The sequence below is a fragment of the Synchiropus splendidus genome, chromosome 4 (assembly GCF_027744825.2).
Source record: "Synchiropus splendidus isolate RoL2022-P1 chromosome 4, RoL_Sspl_1.0, whole genome shotgun sequence".
Lineage (NCBI taxonomy): Eukaryota > Metazoa > Chordata > Actinopteri > Syngnathiformes > Callionymidae > Synchiropus > Synchiropus splendidus.
The window spans coordinates 26319726-26338710 of NC_071337.1; the positions used below are offsets into that span (position 1 = coordinate 26319726).

At 42.7% G+C, this 18985-nt stretch overlaps 1 protein-coding gene across 1 annotated transcript; it reads right to left on the reverse strand.

Moving 5' to 3' along the window:
• Positions 1–148: 148 nt before the first annotated feature.
• creb3l2 (cAMP responsive element binding protein 3-like 2) lies at positions 149–18865 on the reverse strand. The gene is made up of 12 exons (XM_053862069.1): positions 18373–18865; positions 5073–5316; positions 4730–4938; positions 4551–4629; positions 4142–4344; positions 3923–4069; positions 3740–3798; positions 3549–3617; positions 3098–3197; positions 2845–2974; positions 1845–2079; positions 149–1616 (listed from the first exon to the last, which is right to left on the reverse strand). The coding sequence occupies exons 1-12, from the start codon at positions 18466–18468 to the stop codon at positions 1541–1543; spliced, it is 1647 nt and encodes a 548-aa protein (XP_053718044.1). The 5' UTR covers positions 18469–18865; the 3' UTR covers positions 149–1540.
• Positions 18866–18985: the final 120 nt, after the last annotated feature.

Here is an 18985-nt window from a genome sequence, read left to right on the forward strand (position 1 = left end):
AAACAGTAAAATCACAGATAAACATTACCACACATTTCTCAGCATTTGTTGAGCGTTTTTGGTCTTCATTTTAACAGCTAAAAGGAATGTAGCAAACCACACTTGAACTCTAGAAGTATGCATTTACTAATTAAAATACTTTATTTCGTGAAAAGTAAGAGGACAGACAGGCTTGTACATGAGAGCTTGAAGCAACAGGGATATGAGACAGAACTGCATAGACAAAACTTTCTTTTGAACATATAAATGAACAACTTCTTTTACATCTCTTTAAACACAAGCAACACATGACCAGTTTGACGTCAGTGTTCACCAGACTCTAATCTAGCTTGAATTATAAGAGAGGAATGCAAACAAATAGCATCAAGCAAAATCCTGCAGCTATTAGTCAAATCAGGAGACGCTAACGGATTGGCTTTTCAAAAAAAATTGGAACAAAAAAAAAAAGAAAAGCCCAAACAATGTCACAGTTATAAACATGTCATATTTACAAAAATCTTTTTTTTTCTTTCCGACAAATAATGAATTATATGTTACATTTGGGAACAAAACTAACCACTTGATGGAAACATTGTGGCGTTTTCTGAGATTAGCTTTGGCATAAAAGATTATTAGCTGTTGAATTAAGAAATGTTGCTGATCTTGACACACACAGTACGTGCAGTGGGATAAAATGTATTTCTAGCTAAACTGGCTTCCAGAAAGGTGTCAAACATATCAAACAGGACTAAAAAAGACGATCTATAAACATAAATAATATGTGAATGTTAGCATGTCGGGTGAACTTAAAACTGTGTAAGGGTTTTGGAAGTCGTTTAAAGAGCAATGCTAGTCTCACTAAACCAGCTGGCTAACTTGAGCCTTTGTTTTACTCTCAAATCTGACACTCTTGTTACCATCTTACAATGATTTAACAGAAACACATGTCTGGTGAAATGACATGACACTACTAAACTTCTGCATAAATACAAATCTGACCTCTTTATTTTTATTAATGGGATCCATCCACTTCTTTATCTGACTTTGAACACAACCCAGAGCTACAGCACTGACACATTGACAGTATATAAAAGAATATAATAAAAATACACAAATAAAGCATGTCAAAATGGCATTACTGGGATGAAAAAAAAACATGTATCATCAAAAGATATACAACTAAAAAGAGCCATTTTTATGAAAATATAAATACAGAGGTCCTCGTCAGTGTCCTGTAAAAAAGCCTCACACTACACTGTCAATATTTCTATTAAATATTTTCCACTGGAAAAAGCTACTTTATTGAATAGATCAATTTGGATGGGATTTTCCAAGCAGTGTCTCAATTAGTCAACCTTAACATTGAATTTGGCTCATGGAGAAAACGAGTCAGTGCAACGTAACTTTCAGAGACGCAGGCCACCAGGGCCTTGTCGTTGTGATCACCATTAGTTCAGTGTAACCAAATATGGACCTTTAGATCAGCAGTGGAAACTATGAGGTTTGCTCCAGGACACTGAACATGCTCTGGGTCAAAGGGGCAGGAGGGTTTCAGTCACCCTCAGGAGGTCTCGTTGACCGTTCGCTCTAACTCGATTCTTTTGCTACTGCTCTCATTCGCTGTCTGCTCCAGAGACCTGGGAGAACACAAGCAGAGAATCGGAAGTGAGACCCAGCCATAAACACACTCATCAGCTGCAGATACTCAACTGCAACAACAGTTTCATATTATTATTGACAACATTACTGTAGTGAAGGACAAGCCTCCTGGCACACACACCTATGGGCTGTTTAGAACCATCATTTAACCTCTGAATGTTTTTGGACTCTGGGAGAAAAGTCAGGTGAAAACAGTGTGTATCTACCTGGGCAGGTCCAGCAGGAGGTTTTTGGCTGCGTGCGTATCGTTACTTTTACTCCTGAGAGGCAGATGTGAGTCCACCCCAATGGGCTCCTCTCTGACTTTCTGTTGCTCGGAGCGACGCCACGCTGCCATGACAACCGTGGGTGTCTCCTCCCATTGGTCAGGATATTCCCCACCAAGACCGAGGACGTGTGGCTGCTCCTCCTCAAAGGTCGACAACAGATTCCTTGACTTCACTGCGGGAGAAAATAAAGTGAGTTTCTGAGCTGGCTAGACTTCACAGGATTGCATCATGTCAGTGCCTCTCAGGCAAAGCCCTTCACTCACTGCATGCTGGTGAGCTCTGCAGGAATGAAACGTTAATAAAACCGTATCAGTTCTCTATTACCACCAGCGAGAGAGTGGGAGTGAGTGGAGAGGATGTGAGGTCAACTCTATTAATCAGGCTCTGCCAGGTCTGTGGGTGGAATGAGATTATTGGTGGGGGTCCGGAGGCTTCCACACTTTTGGCCTCTTAAAGTGATGACTCATTAGAACACCAAAACACAAACCCAAGTGGAGGCTTTGTTTGTCTATATATATATATTTTATCCAGAGACGAGTCTCTGGTCATTATACACTCAAAGTCTATTGTGTTTTTAGTATACTTTATCTCATTCTCATAAGCGAGTACAGAACATAAATAGCTTTAAAAAGAGACAGATATTTGGGCCGATGTGATGAGGGAGAATGGTTGAGATAATATAGCTTACGTCGGGCATACAGACGAACGATAGAGTATATGCACAGGTTAAATATGCAGCTGAATCTTCCTTGTCTCTCAACATACTGACGCACATGTGATCTGTGAGCTTAATAAGGAGCCAACCGATTAGTTACAGCTGTGTCATGACGATAATATGATGAACAGTGATGGGCGGCCTCGCTAATGATTACGTTGGAGCTGCAATCGAGAATCATCTGTCATTGTTAGAACAGAGAGACTGTGGGGCTCTAACTACCTGTTGTTGAGTATGAGTCTTTCATGGCCAACTGCTTGGGGCTGTGGTCACTGCTAGTCATGGAGGAGCCATCCGTCAGACTGCTGGGGTAGAAACTTCCCAAAAACAGAGAAAAACACAAAACCACCACCTGTCAGGGCGGAAGTGAAGAAGGACAGGAAGAGACAGTGGTTAGCTGAATGGCTAATGAAAGATGGAAGCAGATGTGTATAATCCAATATCCACACACGCACACACACACACACACAATTACCATCAGGCAGGATGAGGTCTGGGTTCCTGCAGCTCTGCAGGATTTGTGGATTTTGCCAGCAACAGCTGCCTGCAGAGACTTCAGCTGCTGCAGCAAAGACCTGAAGAATACACACAGATTAGATACACAACCAGAGAATACAGAACAGAAGGATAAGAGGTTTGATGACATCAAAATTTGAATTTAAATAATATTCTTCCTTTTGTTGGCATTTTACTCATAAGCATCTATTTCCAGTTTCTCTTCATTCTGTCTCAAGATATTTTTATTTGGATTTTTGTTGCACAATTTTATTTTATTATGTTGTTTTTGTCTTACACACAATATTCCGTTATGTAAGGTGTTACCTAACAATCTGCAGAACAGTTACACAGCTGCTTGCAAGATGAGTATGGACACCAGTGGCTTTCTGTCCAGAGTTTAAGTCCTATCAAAGTGAAAAACAACGTACTTGTTGGCACACTCCAGCGACTCCACTTTCCTGCGCAGCTCGTTGTTTTCGTTGGAGCAGTTCTCCACCCTGCGGTCAAAAGGAGCACTGCAGTTAGTGGAAGCGAAATAAACTTTGAATGGTGCAGTCTACGATTTTAAAAAAGAGGTGCATTAAAAGAAAACTCATTTGGGCAATCTATGCTGACATACTTTTTCTCCAACGTGTCCATATATTCTTTCTTTTTCCTGCGACTTTCTTGAGCAGAGATCTGAAGAGGGAATAATAAAGTAAGATTAACAAGAGCTTCATAGTTGGTAGTTGAAAGTGCTAAACGGAAATTAAATGGTAAAAAACAGAGTTTGAAAACTTATAGGTGATCAATCAGACTCCACCTTGTTCTTGATTTTCCTGCGGATCTTCTTCAGAGCCTTTTCCTCAGCTTTGGTGAGAGGGAGTTTAGTAGGAACTGGATAACCTTCAGCCACAAGTGTCCGGCGTTCCTCCTCAGTCAGCATGAGCGGCCCGGACCCCAGCAGCTTCTATTCAAGAGAGAAAAAAACAGTCAAACACAGTACAATATCAAGGGACGAAATGTTGTGTTACACACTTACATGAGGGGCGGTGAGCAGGGGAGAGTTAGACAGGGAGGAGGAACCACGGGGAGAGGTCTTCAGGCTGGACTGAGATGGGGCAGGACTGGTAGGGGAGGTAGGACAGGACAGACCTGGTGGGGCATGGACAGGGCTTTGGCTGCCCTCAGAGTCGCTTCCATGGGAACTGGGAGGGGTTGGAGGCATCTGCAGAGACTCCAGACCTAAAAAGGACAGAGTCAAGGCGTTGTTTACCATTTCATCTACAAATATAATGCATGAATTATTAACAAAATGTCTGTGAGGTCATCAGCAACGATTGTATTTCTGCAATGCAAGTCGTATCTTTTTTTTCAAAAATCACACAGGCTGTCATGGGAGTAACAGCCAGCAGGGGTCAGGGTTGCACAAAACATGAACATCCTCTGACCTTTGGGTGACAGATTGAGGAATTGGTCCACCTCATGAGGCTCCAGTTTTATCTTGGGGATGATAATCTCCTCCTTTATCTGCGAAAGCAGCAGGCATCAATAACAAGTCCTTGCACGTCAGCATTTAAAGAGATTTCCACACGTTCTCCTCAGAGACCTTGCTGCACGCCTCTCTCACCTTGATGCCTTTGCCATGGTTTGGGGAGACATTGGTGGCTGGGGCAGGAGCTGCAACTGTGACTGGGGCTACAGACGGTTCCTCGGCAGGAGCCTGTGTCCCCTCATTGTTGGTCAGTGAAAGGGAGATGGTAGGGAGGAGACAGGGAGTCTCACAAAGGAGGCCGTCATCCTGCTCCATCGGCCACTCGGACGTGTCTGCTTCAGATTCTGTCAAAGACACCACCAGTCAGTGTCTGTTTAATACGCATCATTAACAAACTTCGTTTACATGTTACAAGGCGACGCTGGTGGTTTGACTTTAATGTGTCACTTCTTCTTCACACCGCATCTGCGGGCCTCACCTGCGTCGCTGCAGTGCTCTCCAGTCAAGTGTGACAGCGGGGACTGTGGGCGACTGTCTCCGCACAGTGAGTAGCTGTGCTCGGCGGTGATGTGAGGAGGCAGAGGGGAAGACGGGGACATGTCTCCGACGTCCTCACCCTCCATGGCCTCTCCTCCGCCCCTCACTCCGGACAGGAAGGGGTCACTGAGCAGCTGACCCAGCAAGACGTCTTGAGAGAGGTCATCCAGGAACTCAGAGAAGTGCTGCAGAGGAGAGAAAATTGTTTCATTAAAAAAAAAGAGCTTGACTGCAGACATCAGACTGATAAAAACACTCAACCTGTAATTACCTAAATTCTTTTGAAACCTCACCCACTAATCATCACCTTGTCTCTCAGTGTGGTGATACATTCACAAAACACACGCAGAAGTGAGCAGCCCGCCTCCCCTTCCTCCAATAATCCCTCTCATCTCCCCCTTGTTCTGGGACATTCCTGACTCCACACTCTTAACTTCCTTACATCTTTCCTCCAGGTGAGCAGGCAGCTCCAGTTTTGACTCAAAAGGGGCTGCAGTCTACAGGAGACGTGACGATAGCAAGCTGACACACATCTGCCGGGCAGATGTTCCCTCACACAGTATAAAGAAGACACCATGTTTTCATTTTGCTTCATCTTGAACAAACGGAACACACAAGGAAGTTCACTAAAAGGTGAGCAAAGAAATCACCTAAAATAACAAAAACAACATACAATAAAACAAAAAGAGAGGGACGGATTTGTAAAGGTATTTTGTGCTTTTGAACATTCACAAGTGGACTTTCTGCATTCTCCCAATTTGTAGTCTCATTGTATCCTGCTGTAGCTCGCATTTTCCTGCTGCAATGGAATCACAATACACAGTTGAAATAAGCATAGACTGTCTGTCATTTTCATGACTAAAAATGTGTTGCATAATTTACCTTCTCATTATGTGTGATGTTTGTCACTGATGAGAAATGTTCAGTAGTTCCACAGAACCTCTAAATACGTTCCTAATAAAGTCAATTACATCTGTCAAACTATAACCACTTCTGTTTTTGCTTCCTGCAGAGTGTCCTGAGGTGACCCTATTTTTGCATTAGACCCGTAAACCCGTCTGATTGGCCCCTGAAGTTGTGTTACCAGGCAGAGTCTGTGCTGTGCTCAGCTGACATCATGAAAACATGTGGGAACACTAAGCAGCAGAATAATGTGAAATTTGTGGGCCTTCTGCAAAACTAAAATCTAGTGACGTACAACCAAAGATGGCGGAGAAAAATAACGGACGAGGTGCTGGAGGGATGGAAAAAAGGCAAACTATAGGACGGCTGATGGCCAAGCATGTGGTTTTGATTACAAACCTAGAACTAGAGTTTCTTTACTCAAAGTATTAATCCACCACACACACCGTAGGCACGTTCTCCTGCTCCTGGCCATGAATGGTCCAACCTCAGCATCAGGTGTGTTAGTGTGTGCACATGAGAGTGTCAGTGAGCAGCTACTTTCCTGGAATCTATTCACAGAGAAAGACAAATATTTGCACCAACGCATCGTGGGTCCATTGCCAGCTTACAGTGACATTTATAACATTTCCAGGTCAGAACTTGATTGTGTGTATCCGTGTGTGTGAGACAGTCTGCGTATGCATGTGTGAGTGTTTACAGCGTAAACCCCATCACACAGTTAGCAAACATTTGAAGTACTTAACTGTCCTCTTTCCCTTACTCAGCACCCTTACACTCCCGGGAGCACCATGGTAATGAAAATCATCGCTACTGTAAAGCTAAAACAGCAAACAAATACAAGACAACGCAACTTCAGGAAGTCTTAAATAAAATTAACAAGAATACAGTGTAAAAATATAATACAATTAAAACATAAGAAATAAATATCTAAATGGAAATTGCAATATGTAACTAGATGATGGTAAAAGTGGAAGAAGACAAAATTAATGAATTACAATTATGTAACTAAATAAGAAAAATGCTACCAGAAAAAAACAATATACTGTCTAAAAAATAAATAGGAGTGAGAAATTATGATGGAATTGGTGATGTACAGAGAAAGCAGCGCATTTTATACAGCAAATTAATATATTTAGAGAGACTAAATGTAATTATTAGATCTGAAATATTCATACTGTTGAGAAACACGGTCTCAGACATACAAATGGGGATGCTGACATCTGCCCATTCAAATGGATACAAGTGTCAGGGACAAAGCCATTGTTAGATGTGGTGTAAATACTGCAGCCGGGTCGGCTCCAACACTGTGTTGTCTGAAACTCAGGCGCCTCCTACAGCAGCTCCACTTCAATTCAAAGATTACCATCTTCCCTCTCAGCTCTGGATTGTGTGTCAGACTAAATGTCCTAGGTTGGAGATAAAGCCTCTTTGTAATCGCGGCGACTCCTCCGGAATACTTGGTGACCCACATCTTGTCCACTCAACTTCTCCTCATTTGGTCCCACCAGCACCGGAGCTTCTGTCCTCCAGCTGGAGCGTGTCGCATTACGGTCGACTCCAAATAACACCCCTGTGAGAGTCTGCGTGCACAAAGAGTTCGCTGTTGTGTGCGATGAGCTACACCCGGACCAGCCGCCTGGTCCACGGCCCTGCATCGGACCGCAACCACACGCTGCCTGAATGACAGGGAGTGAATAAGCCTGGCTATGTGTTTTTGGTGTGGTTCTGTTTTCAAGCACTCAGACCTCTCCCTTTTCCTGTCCACAAACAAGACAAGGTTTATGACCACAGCAAGCTTGGACGTTTGTCTTTTTTATGAATCCGAATCAACTCACATGGTAAAAAAAAATAAAAACACAGACTTTGATGGTATTATCACAATTCGGAACACATAACAAACCTTGCAAAGTCACTGGTTTTACTTTAACAGTGACTTGTACTACCTCATGTTTGGTGGTGGAAAGACTCTTGCCCTGTGTAGCTGGGATAGCAGCATTCTTTCACATTTCTTGATTCAACAAATGATATTTTGTTCTGCTCTTTCAGCTTTTTTTTCAACATAAATGTGTCACTGTAAAGTAGGTTAGCAGGAAACTAGTTATCACCTCAGGTCTAGCAGATGCTCTGCAGTTGCAGATGATCTACTACTTGGCAGCTCAATACTGGTTTTAAAGGTGGGATTACAGCTAATGTTCCATTACTGTCTTGTTGTATTTTTCATCTTTGATGCGGGGAAGAGTGCAGGAGCCGTATGGCAGGCTTGACGGGAGGTCACTGACGCAAGACTTTCCTCCCCTGCTAAGCAATAGAACAGATGTGAGCAACTGAAATGAGGAAAAAGTCTTCAACACAGAGCGTCAGCCCTATGATTGTGTACTTTGCCCTTGTGTACTTTTACTAATCATCCTAGAGCACATAGCCTGCAAACACACCGGTGAGGAGGTTAAACACTCACGCTTGAGTTCACACACATTCAGGGACTGAGTTTCACTTTTTCCAGGCGCTATTAGAGGTTTTTGTAGTGGTGGGGGAGGGGTGGGTCATCATGACAGTTTTGTGCGTGCGTTTCTTTGTCTGAAGTTTCCTGGCTGCTGCGAAACGTCATCAAACCTTCCAGTTCTTCCACTGTGATGTAAAGCAGTTCGTTTGCATACTTTCAGCAAGGTAGTAGTGACGTTCTTTTTCCTGATGCAGGTACTCATAGCCGAGGTGGCAGCTCTTCCAGCTGGTGGAATGTTAACAATGTGGGCCAGGGGTTCGCCGTAGGACACAGCTAAGCTACTGGGTTGGACGCAATAATCCAAGAAACGTACAAAAAAAAAAAAATGTAACCTTTCTTCCTGGTACCTGCGGGAAGGTCAGATATTTCATACCCAAACCAAATCCAAAATGACTGCAATAGAGACATTTGAAGGTCTCGTCGAACCAAGGACTTTTTTTTTCAGAATTCAGGACCCACAGACCCAGATCAGAACTGGTCCAGCTGCTGGTGTGAATATTTGCTCATGCATGAGTTATGCATGATCTCACTATACAAGCTGGAAAAACTTGATATCCTTTTTCTCCTTAAAGAACAGGATCCCTGGGAAAGTTTAACAGGCTGGGGGGTGCAAGCGGCCAAAGATAAAAAATGTTATCAAGGAACTTATCAGACAAAACACCCAAGGACTGAAGCATGACTTGAATCTTTCAGACTGTTGAGTCTGGAGGTTTAAAAACACACAACTTCAGATTGAGGGGACTGAAGACTGATTTGAGGAAAGACAGTTTAATATAGTAGCATGGTTAATACGCTGTTATTTTCCTGGTTTTACATACAAAACGTTCACTGCGAAATTCAATGTTACTAGTTTTTGAGGGTCAGATGTTATCTGATGGACTGACGAAACCTTCTGAACAAATTCAATTTAGTTACTTAACTCGGACAGCTAAAACTGTTTCCCAATATTTGCCTGACTTTGGGGCCAAACTTGCGTGTTGCGGGTATAAATTATGATAATTAAAATCCTTGCAGTTTCCATTTCACCAGCGGTCCAACACGTGCGAGAGGAGGAGATGGTTAACAGATGCAAACAACAGGAAGTGTGACAATAACAGTGGGAGTGTTTGCTCGTCCCCCACAGTCAACAACACATCAATGGGGTGACGAAAGAGGGTGACCGGAATCACAGCAGATTAGTTTTCCACACAGAAGCACGGATTGTTTCCAGCTTTGTTTGTGAAGAGGAGCAACGACTGACGCCGAAGTCAAAGGTCAAACGTGCAACTTCAGCCTATCTGTAGTGATACGAGGAGATTACTGGGCATGTCTCTGTAAGTAGGGACGTAAGCCAAAATATACAATGATGACAAATGGAAAACCCAAGTTCGGTCAGATTTCTGGTAAAGCGACCCCCTCTCCGCCACTTTTGCCCCATGCAGCTTTCCAAGAGATCAGACCTCAGCCACACAAACTTTCCAGCTGTGCTTTGTCATACTGAATGATAGTTAACGTTCACACACACACACTGACCATCCAGATGTTTTCCATTGGCTTGCTCAGATTGCGGGATCATCTCCTAAATATTTAAGTTGTGAAGCTCTAAATACATTTTTCAGCTGCAGAAAAGAGCAACACAACTATCAACGGTTGGCGTGATGATGGAGGCCTCCATTAAATACTTAAATATTACATCAATAATCTGCTAACTCTGCGATAGCAAGGACCATAAAGCAGTTTTGTGACTTTATTATGTTTAAATATAGAATGGACATGGAGGTCATTGTAACTTGGACAGCTCATTATTACATATTCAAATTGGCTACTAGTTGTTGTCACCGAAAAATGAATAACCACAGAAAACGGCAGATTTATTATCAGAAATCTTGTTTTGGCCAGGCACCATCACAATTAAAATGACTTCAAATGGCAGACTGCATGTGTACGACAGCTGCTCACACCTGGTTAATAATGTATACAGAGGTTGTAGAGTTTCCTGTCGCAGCAGATACCTGATGGACAGACTCCAGCTGGTTGTCAGTGTGAAGTTTGTCCTGTGTTAAAGACGATACAATTACAGATAATGACTGATAATGCTGCTGTTTAATGGACTGATGACATCCCAGTCATACTTTCCACACGGTCAGCAGCGTCTGTAAACAGGTTCAAACGCAGCACGGGACAAAATGAAATCAGAATTTAGGAGGGTATGTCACCAAACTCACTAAACAGCTCACAGCTGCTGGGAAGCAAACACAAGACCTGCCCTTCTTCCTCTCTGCCCTCTCCGAAAACTGGGTCAACAGACATGCAGAGGTTTTTCCATCTTTTCACTGTACCAATGACCAGCCACACATGTACACTCACACGTGTCTTTCTATCTTTGTGAGGACCGTCATTGCCACAATGCTTTCACCAGCCTCAAAACAAATAGCCAAACTTAAGTAGGACTCTTAACCAAACTTAAACCTGATTATAATGACCGAGTTATTTTCAAGCCCTCATCCTCAAACTGAGGATTAAGCTTGTGGGGTCAGGCAAAAGGGCCCCACAAATGCCTAAAGACCTTACAAAATGGTGTTTTCCCCCCAACTGGACTTCACCAGGATAGATTTGCTTCAAGGCAAACAAACACACTTCCCTCAACTCAAACATTCTCCAGCCTCACTCTGTTTAAACTTGAAGTTACCCTGACTCTGCCGTGTATTGAAGGATTATCCTGCTGTCGAGAACTCTAAAGATGTCAAACAGCTGAATGCTGGGTAAAATCTGGGTCACACATAGTTCCAGTAGAGATGTCTGGAAAAGGTAACAAGTCATGTTTGGGCTCGTCGCGGATCCTAATTCTGCTATAAGAGTTCAGCTTTCTATGACTGAGGCTTGTCAAGACCTTTGGTGTCGAGACACGCAACATGAACGTGAGTTCATCAGTATGATGGAAGCAATTCACTGAAAAACAAGAGAGGAATCACCAAGGCAAAGCAAAAATCATGTTGTCTTTGAAGAATGGATGAATAAATTCATGCTTTTACTTTTAAAAGGTCAATAAATGGATGCTGTTTGTGTGTTACAATGAGCTTAACCCCCACAATTGATATCGGCAACTGATAGTGTGTATATATAGATATATATAGCTTCCCCTGATTTTAGACCGTGTCTATGTGCTTATGCTTAGTTGAGAATGAGGAACTAACACCAAGTTACCAAGTTAAGAGTTCCAGTATTTAGCTGAGCTCTGGTGCTCTTCATCAGTCAGCATTTTGTCACAGCACGCTTCAGTGTCAGCAATTGCATTGTTACATTCAGGAATTCATCTTGTGGACATGTAAAACTTGTATGAGCTTTTTTCCATGACATTCATTCTAGTTTTTTTCAGTGCACACGCAGAACAATCTTTAAATAATATTATACAAGTCCATCTGACATCTTTAAGTTGACCAAACTGCTCATCTAGGAGGAGGCATCTGGAACTCCCTCACAATGGGTGGGTGTACAGACGCCGGCTAGACTGCTGCCAGCTATCATCATCACAGACACGGCTTGTCATGCCAAAGGCTCCACCCTAAACTCTAAACCACATTTGTTGACCACAATCAAGGGGCAGAGTTCATGCACACCCCTCAATCAAGCCTAGTAAGGACCTCCTCCTCACCAATCTGCACCAAGTGAAATGAATATTTGGAAGTAATGTTCTATATATTTTATTTAGATTCAGAGTGGTTTTTAATAGCAGTGTTTAGACAGTAAGCATTTGCTTAACAATGTCAGTGGGATAGGAGGCCATGAGAAAGCAGAGTGGGGGTGCAAGGTGATCATTATATTGAGTTTGAGGTATTTTGGACAGGAGTCAACTCGTCCCTGCTCCTCTCACCCTGTGGGGTGATGCTCAGGAGAGGAGGGGGGCTGGAAGACGGGGTGAAAGGTTAACTAGACAGCAGATGGAAAAGGTTGTGGGGTCTTGATTGTACACTTGAAGCAACAGGATATACCTGCAGCAGCACCATAAACCCCACTTCAAAGTGGCCTCCTAGCTTATTCCAGTTTAATAAAACCTTTACAGGCTTCACAGGCTTTGATGTTAATACCCGAAACATCGCAGCTACTGTGCCACGCCTGACTTGACAAATCCTTGATCGGATAGATTTAGCAAAGCAAGCACTGAATAATTGTTGCTATTTTCTAACTGCACTGCTTCACAGCTTCATTCAACCGCTTGCACGCAGATTTAAGGGCAGGGCTCGGCCCACATGCAGCACAAACCACAAATGGTGCCTTGAGCAGACGGAGGGGGGTAGAATAAAAGTTGAGAAGAATGGGGGATGCAACGCAGACAAGTAAATTTAGCCTTGGTTCACTCGGGCTCCTGTGGATTCCTCATAATGATCCCTCACACCATGATTGGTGCTTTCGCTGTCAAGCCTGCAGCAAACCCAGGTCCATTTCAGAAGCAAGGGGCGGCATTGCATCAGATTTGAAAACCAGAACCAGGAAAAAAAATGTGCATGGAGTTCATGTGCGTTCCATCTGCAGACCACTGACACTTTCCTTCACAGATGACGCTGAGAGTTCACATCTGGAGTCAGATACTGCAAACCTCTTTGTTGCGACAAACTTTTTAACACAATCACTTTTATGAAGCACTAACGGAGGTGAGGAAGAACAAAAGCGAGATGATAGATCAGTCTTTATTTTGGAATAAAGAAATAACACTCTTAATTGACGTCATCATGCTCAGCAGCAGCTTGAAAACTTAACTCATCAAACTTGAACTGACAGCCCATTTGCAAAAACAAATCCAGCAACAAATACAAGGCCCATAATGCACTGCAACGGGAGAAATATACATGTAATAGCAGTTTGAGAAAAAATAATAATTCATCTCAATCCTGTTATATAAAACTGAATTTTATATTTTGAGCCCTTTTATGATTGAACTGGACACGTTTGATTTGAGGAATTAGAGGAAGTATGCATCAAAGGGATTCATTTGTTAAATGATTTTACATGTTAAAACATATTTGACACATGCATATTAACACTTACTTTATACAAGATATGAACCTTCAAGATATTAATATTGTAAAATCAAATATAGATCGCTATCATGTCTATATCAATAAAATATAAATCGTGAAATCAACTACCTATTTCAGTTGCTTGTGATGCATGTAAAGCCATAGCAGTGGCAGACATCCAACTTTGTACATATATATATATATATATATATAAATAACCCATAAAGATATCTGTCATGAATATCGAGACTGGGGCTGCAACTAGTGCTTGAGAGATAGCTGGTCTCAGACAACCTTCACAGTTAGTTGACTAGTCGACATGTACATTGACAAACACACCAACATGATTGTAGTGCATGTAATACATAGATTGTTGTAAAGACTTCGGGCTAAGTGCCATTTTGTGTTAAATGCTGCTTTGAAACAATATTTGACGTTTAATTGCTGAAAACTTAGTGTGAAAGACATGTGGCCTTTGATGTGTCTTTTGTGATATGGTCCCACACTTTCAACGTTTTGGGTGATGATGGTCAGGCAGCCTCAGAGTCATTTTACCTCTTAATGTGCATTGAGACAGGAGATTGATGACTAGTTGACGAATGAACAGTGACTACTTTAATAGTCGATCATAGTCAAAATGTAATATTTTGTCTATGCTGTTAAGCCCTAGTTCCAACTATTATTCGATTTTAACCAAAACAATATGTGGCTGGATAAAACACTTTCGAGATCATGTTCTTAAGCTTAACTTTGCATGTTTGTTTGGAGTCTCTGTGGAGGTGTGACAGTGGAAGATGGTTCCGGCACCACGCCCGAGTTGACACGTGAGCTTCCTCATTACGAATAGAAGTCCGACTGACGAGTGCCGCACGTGAAAGTGTGCCACACTGTCGTCAGTAAGCTGGTTGTGTCCTGTGTCACTGTTTGCTATTTATGATGGAAAAATAATCAGACGGCGTCCCGGTCAACAGCAGCCGATATCAGACTCAGAGATCGAGGCCACCAGAGAGCAGGATGACCTGCCCTCATGGAGAACAGGCTCACACATGTGAGCACATGGTGGCAAGATGTTGACTCTGTCTGAATCAACATCGGGACAAGAGTCGCACCCCTGACTTTTAATAATGAAAGCACACAGCTAGTCGACACGTTTCATCTTTAAGTGTGCAGATATGCTGAGTGTTACATAACAATATACATATTTGGAATGGAGTGCAGCATGTGCGCGGCAAATCAAACGCAATCCGCCGCTGACTGGAGAGATGTGGTGAGCAGACCTGCCAACATCAAGTTTCAAGTCTGTGCTTGAAGGTCCATTTCTCCAGCAAAATCTGTTCATAATCTACACACTTGTTTACTCAACTTGTAAGAAAGCAAGAATGACATTCAGGACCGGCAACTTGTGAACAAATGTGAGGAATTTAAAGTCTGTCTCTAATTCAAAGGTTGGAACTGAAAAGGTGCCTGAGGTATGAAAAAATATTTGCATATGAGTATCACAATTGTCCCAGAAAGTTTTTGCTTTAATTGTTGGTTTTCCATCCATGAAGAAGAAACAATGTCACTTGAGTTCAAGTGACCATGCAGTTCACTAAGAGATTTGCTAGCAGATCAGATGAGTGAGTAAGAAAATAAATAAGGGTAACTCAGATGACTTCACTTTTCAGCTTCACACCACCCTAAGTGTTGAGTTTCTTCGGATTCTAACAGACTTTTCTAAACCAAAGCTTGTGTCAAAGACAACATACGTTAACATTAAATATTGTACCATTATTTCCGAATCATGCTCTCACTTATGCTTGCTATAACTTCCCTACAGGCATAAATCAAAATACATTATTATTACGCTTAGACCTGGATAAGTGAACTCACCTATTAAAGAAAGGCAGTTGAATGTTTCAAATGTCGGGGAAGTAGGGGGGAAACATGGTGGTCTTGGGGTAATACAGGGCTTCATTCCCCAGGCATTCAGTAGTCCAATTCTAGAGTTGCCTCAAGCAGCAGTCAAACCCACGATTAGGTCTTAATGTAGCACTAACACAGGACACAATTTGAAGCACCTTTATTCAGCAAAAAGGGGAACTATAATTGCAAGAAAAGAAATAGCAACCTCAAATCACCTAAGAGAATAATGAGTATTTGAAGAACCGGTATTTCTTAATGGCAGTGTTGAGAGATTTAAATGATCCACAGGTCATTAAGTGTGAATACATGCATTCCTTTCATTGAAAACAAAAAATATTCCATCACTGCCGCGTCACTGGGGTGTGCAACAGCTTTACTGCTTTCAAACCAGCGAGACTTGATTATGACAAAGGCAGATATCGAAAGGGGAGCGACCGTTGCCAAAGGTGGATCCCACACATGCTGCTGCCAGCTGAGAGGCTTTACATTGTCCTGAGGAATCTCATGTCAACAAACCGCAGAGAGCGAAAGTGAGACCTCAGCCAGGAGGAGGGGGTCGTGGAACAAACCCACCAGTCTGCCCGTGAAACACTGCAAGCTTGTTGGACTTCCATTCAGGCATCGCCCCTCCACCCTCTGACACACTTGTGCTCATGTATAAAGAGAGAAATGTCAGTGCTGTAGGAACACACAGCTCTCCTCGCAGCACAACCTGGCCTTGTGAGTGCAACACCCTTTTCCAAAACCCATCCCCCGCAAAAAACGACTTAATATAGAATTCATCTGGGGAAAAAATGATGTGAGCGTGGCTCCAACTTAAAACATACTTAAACTCAAGGCCTAAGGGTCAAATCTGGTCCTAGAATCATTAGATGTGTCACACAAGATGGTTGGCTCAAAATAAGGTCAACAGAGTTTAACTTTCATGTTGACCTACCAGTCAAAACCAGAAGCAAGAGGACTTCTGCTTCGACTACCATCCAAGTCTCTGTTGGACGCATGGACCCATATCCCACTTCCTGACTCAGATTTTACAGGTCAAAAGGTGAGTATGAAAACCTAATCATAAAAGTCAAAAGTATGGAAAAAAAATGTTTCATCTGAACATTGTCTTGATAAACAATTTGCACAGAAGTTGCAAGCAGATATTCAAGAACTGCAAGTACGTCTCCATGAGGCAAATTCCTCTCTGGTCTGCTGGTATCTGACAGGAATTGTAGCCTCAGGACTGACTTTCTGCATCTTCTTCACATTCACTCTGAGGACACAAGTCTTTACCTGTCTGAAGGCTCTCCTGTGAGAGGCAAATGCCAAAGTGTGTGTGTCTCTCACAGGCTCAGGCTCTATAGGCCACAGTGGTGTCTGATTCCCATCCTGAAGTACAGCTGGATTCTACCTCGTGAACCCCCCGAGCTCCTCCCTGCCTCTGACTCGGTCCTCTTGGCCCTCAGTCTTAAAGAAAAAAAACCCATATGGCAGCAACTCCAAGTTACATAACTGCAGACCGTTAAAAAGCAGTGTGGTGAAGATGCAGCAACCCTGCGCTCCAATTTAAGACCATCCTGAAGATATTTTGGAAGTTTTCTTGAAGTGACAGCGTGGTGTTGATTTTAGGATTCAACATGCATGTAAACAAAAACACTAGCTTTTCTACTACCCAGGCTTCTCGCTGTCCTTTTTTAAGAATATGAACCCAATCACCCCCAAACACTGTGCACACTCACCCTCTTTACTTGGCAACCGGACCTTGTTAGATTCCGAAATGACGCAACAGTGTAAAAGTTCGTCAAAGTTAAACACAATAAGTGGATTTGCAACACATTCCCAAGCCAGAGCTAGATTTTTTTTACTTCTTGATCTTGTCCTGAGATCTTCGGAAACACCAAACCAAGCTCACCAACCCACAAAAAAAAACCAACTACTTATCCACTTAATACTCAGATTCAAGCAGAACAAATGTGGATAATAAAAGGCAAGCTTTTGGTTTTTAGCTCAGCTCTTTTACAGCCACAAAAGCTGCAGAACTGTTTCCCCATTTCTGAATAAGTTTTGTCTAACTATTCTCTCCAGCAACACTAGAAGTAAATGAATATATGGACCAAGATTTTTCACAGAAATACTTTTCATGCAGACTGCTCTATAGTGCATGTCAGTGAACGCAGCGTGGGTCAGATGTAGTACTAAGGTGTGCATCAGGTATAAAACAATGAAAGGAGTCCTCATGAGATGAACCAGTTAGACCTGTGCAGCCGAGAGGAGGAAGAATCCTTTTACAGTAAAATTGAGAAGTCAACTCACGGAACATGTTCATTTAAATAAGAACGTTTGATACGTTAGTCGTTCTGGAGAGAAATCCCATTCACAACTTGTCAAAGTCACTGGGTGAGGAGGACCAGATCAACAGGTCAGGTTGTCCATTAAAGTAATCAGAGAAGATGCTGTGTTGTGTCTCGAGGTTCACCGCAGGACTTAAACTCCCCAAGTGAGTTTCAAGTGTTTGAAATTATCAATGGAAGGATGTCAAAGCAATTTTAGGTCTTTGTATTTAAATGCAAATAACTTATGCAACGATCTTAGTGACTTCCATTAAGGCAGGGAAAATAATTCAGTCAACTCTAAGCTCAGAAACTAAATGCGCCGACGCAAAACAATGTTGACATTTTGTAAATAATATTCACTGCTCCTCTTCGTCAGTCATGACGTCGTCAGGGGTATAAAGTTCCAAAAGTTAAACAATGGGAACAAGCAAGTACTAGTCGCAATCTGGACCACAAGGCTCAGATTTTGAATGGAGAGCCAGGCACAACGAGCATCCACACACTGACGCACGCAGGCTCGTGCGCGCGCGCACACACACGCACACATTTAAAAGCTATTTAAATGGATAAATCTCTGAGTGTCCAACTAACAGTAATCATCACCGATCGATCACTTACGTTGGTGTACAGAGAGTCCATCTCCCCTGCGTCAGACAGCTCGCTAAGGTTCCGGTCCCAGTGTAAAAAGGATTCGGTGCTGTCCAGGAGCTCCATGGCAGTCTCCGGGATATCGCAGCGACACCTTCAGCGAGACTTTAGCGGGAGTTCGGCCCGGTGCAGCCGGCTGGAAAGTTCGGCGGAGTCAGTGAGGAACTCCTGAGAAAGTCTCTGGTACCGAGAGGAAATGTGGTTGGGGAAGCAAATAACGCGGACGGGAGGTCTAGAGATGCTGCACCAGTCAGACCTAGGACTCGGTGTTTATGTTTATCATTTCTTCGCTTCAAACTTCCACTGAGCTCTGCTTCCTCTTCTCTCCTCCTCTTCCTCACAGTCCAGACGCTGGAATGTGGGGGCGGAGCATCGGGGGGATGCCGGAGAGACGAGTTCTCCCGAATAACTGGGTTTAAAACGTAAACTTCGGATAAAATGAATAGTTTGATTCCTTTGGTTTCAGTCGAACGCACCAGTGCTTCATGCTAATGTCGATACATAAGCATTCGCAAGTTTTGTTTAAACAAGCTATCTTAATAAAGACACTTCCGGTCATGAAATTTCATAATAAAACATTGAA

What these genes read in the sequence shown, in the direction of transcription:
- creb3l2 (XM_053862069.1), bottom strand. Translation starts at nt 18,468, where the DNA reads ATGGAGCTCCTGGACAGCACCGAATCCTTTTTACACTGGGACCGGAAC. An exon ending in CCTCAATCTGTCACCCAAAG is followed by an intron (nt 4,345 to 4,550) that starts GTCAGAGGATGT and finishes TGTCCTTTTTAG; the next exon opens with GTCTGGAGTCTCTGCAGATG. An exon ending in GCAGGAAAATCAAGAACAAG is followed by an intron (nt 3,799 to 3,922) that starts GTGGAGTCTGAT and finishes TTCCCTCTTCAG; the next exon opens with ATCTCTGCTCAAGAAAGTCG.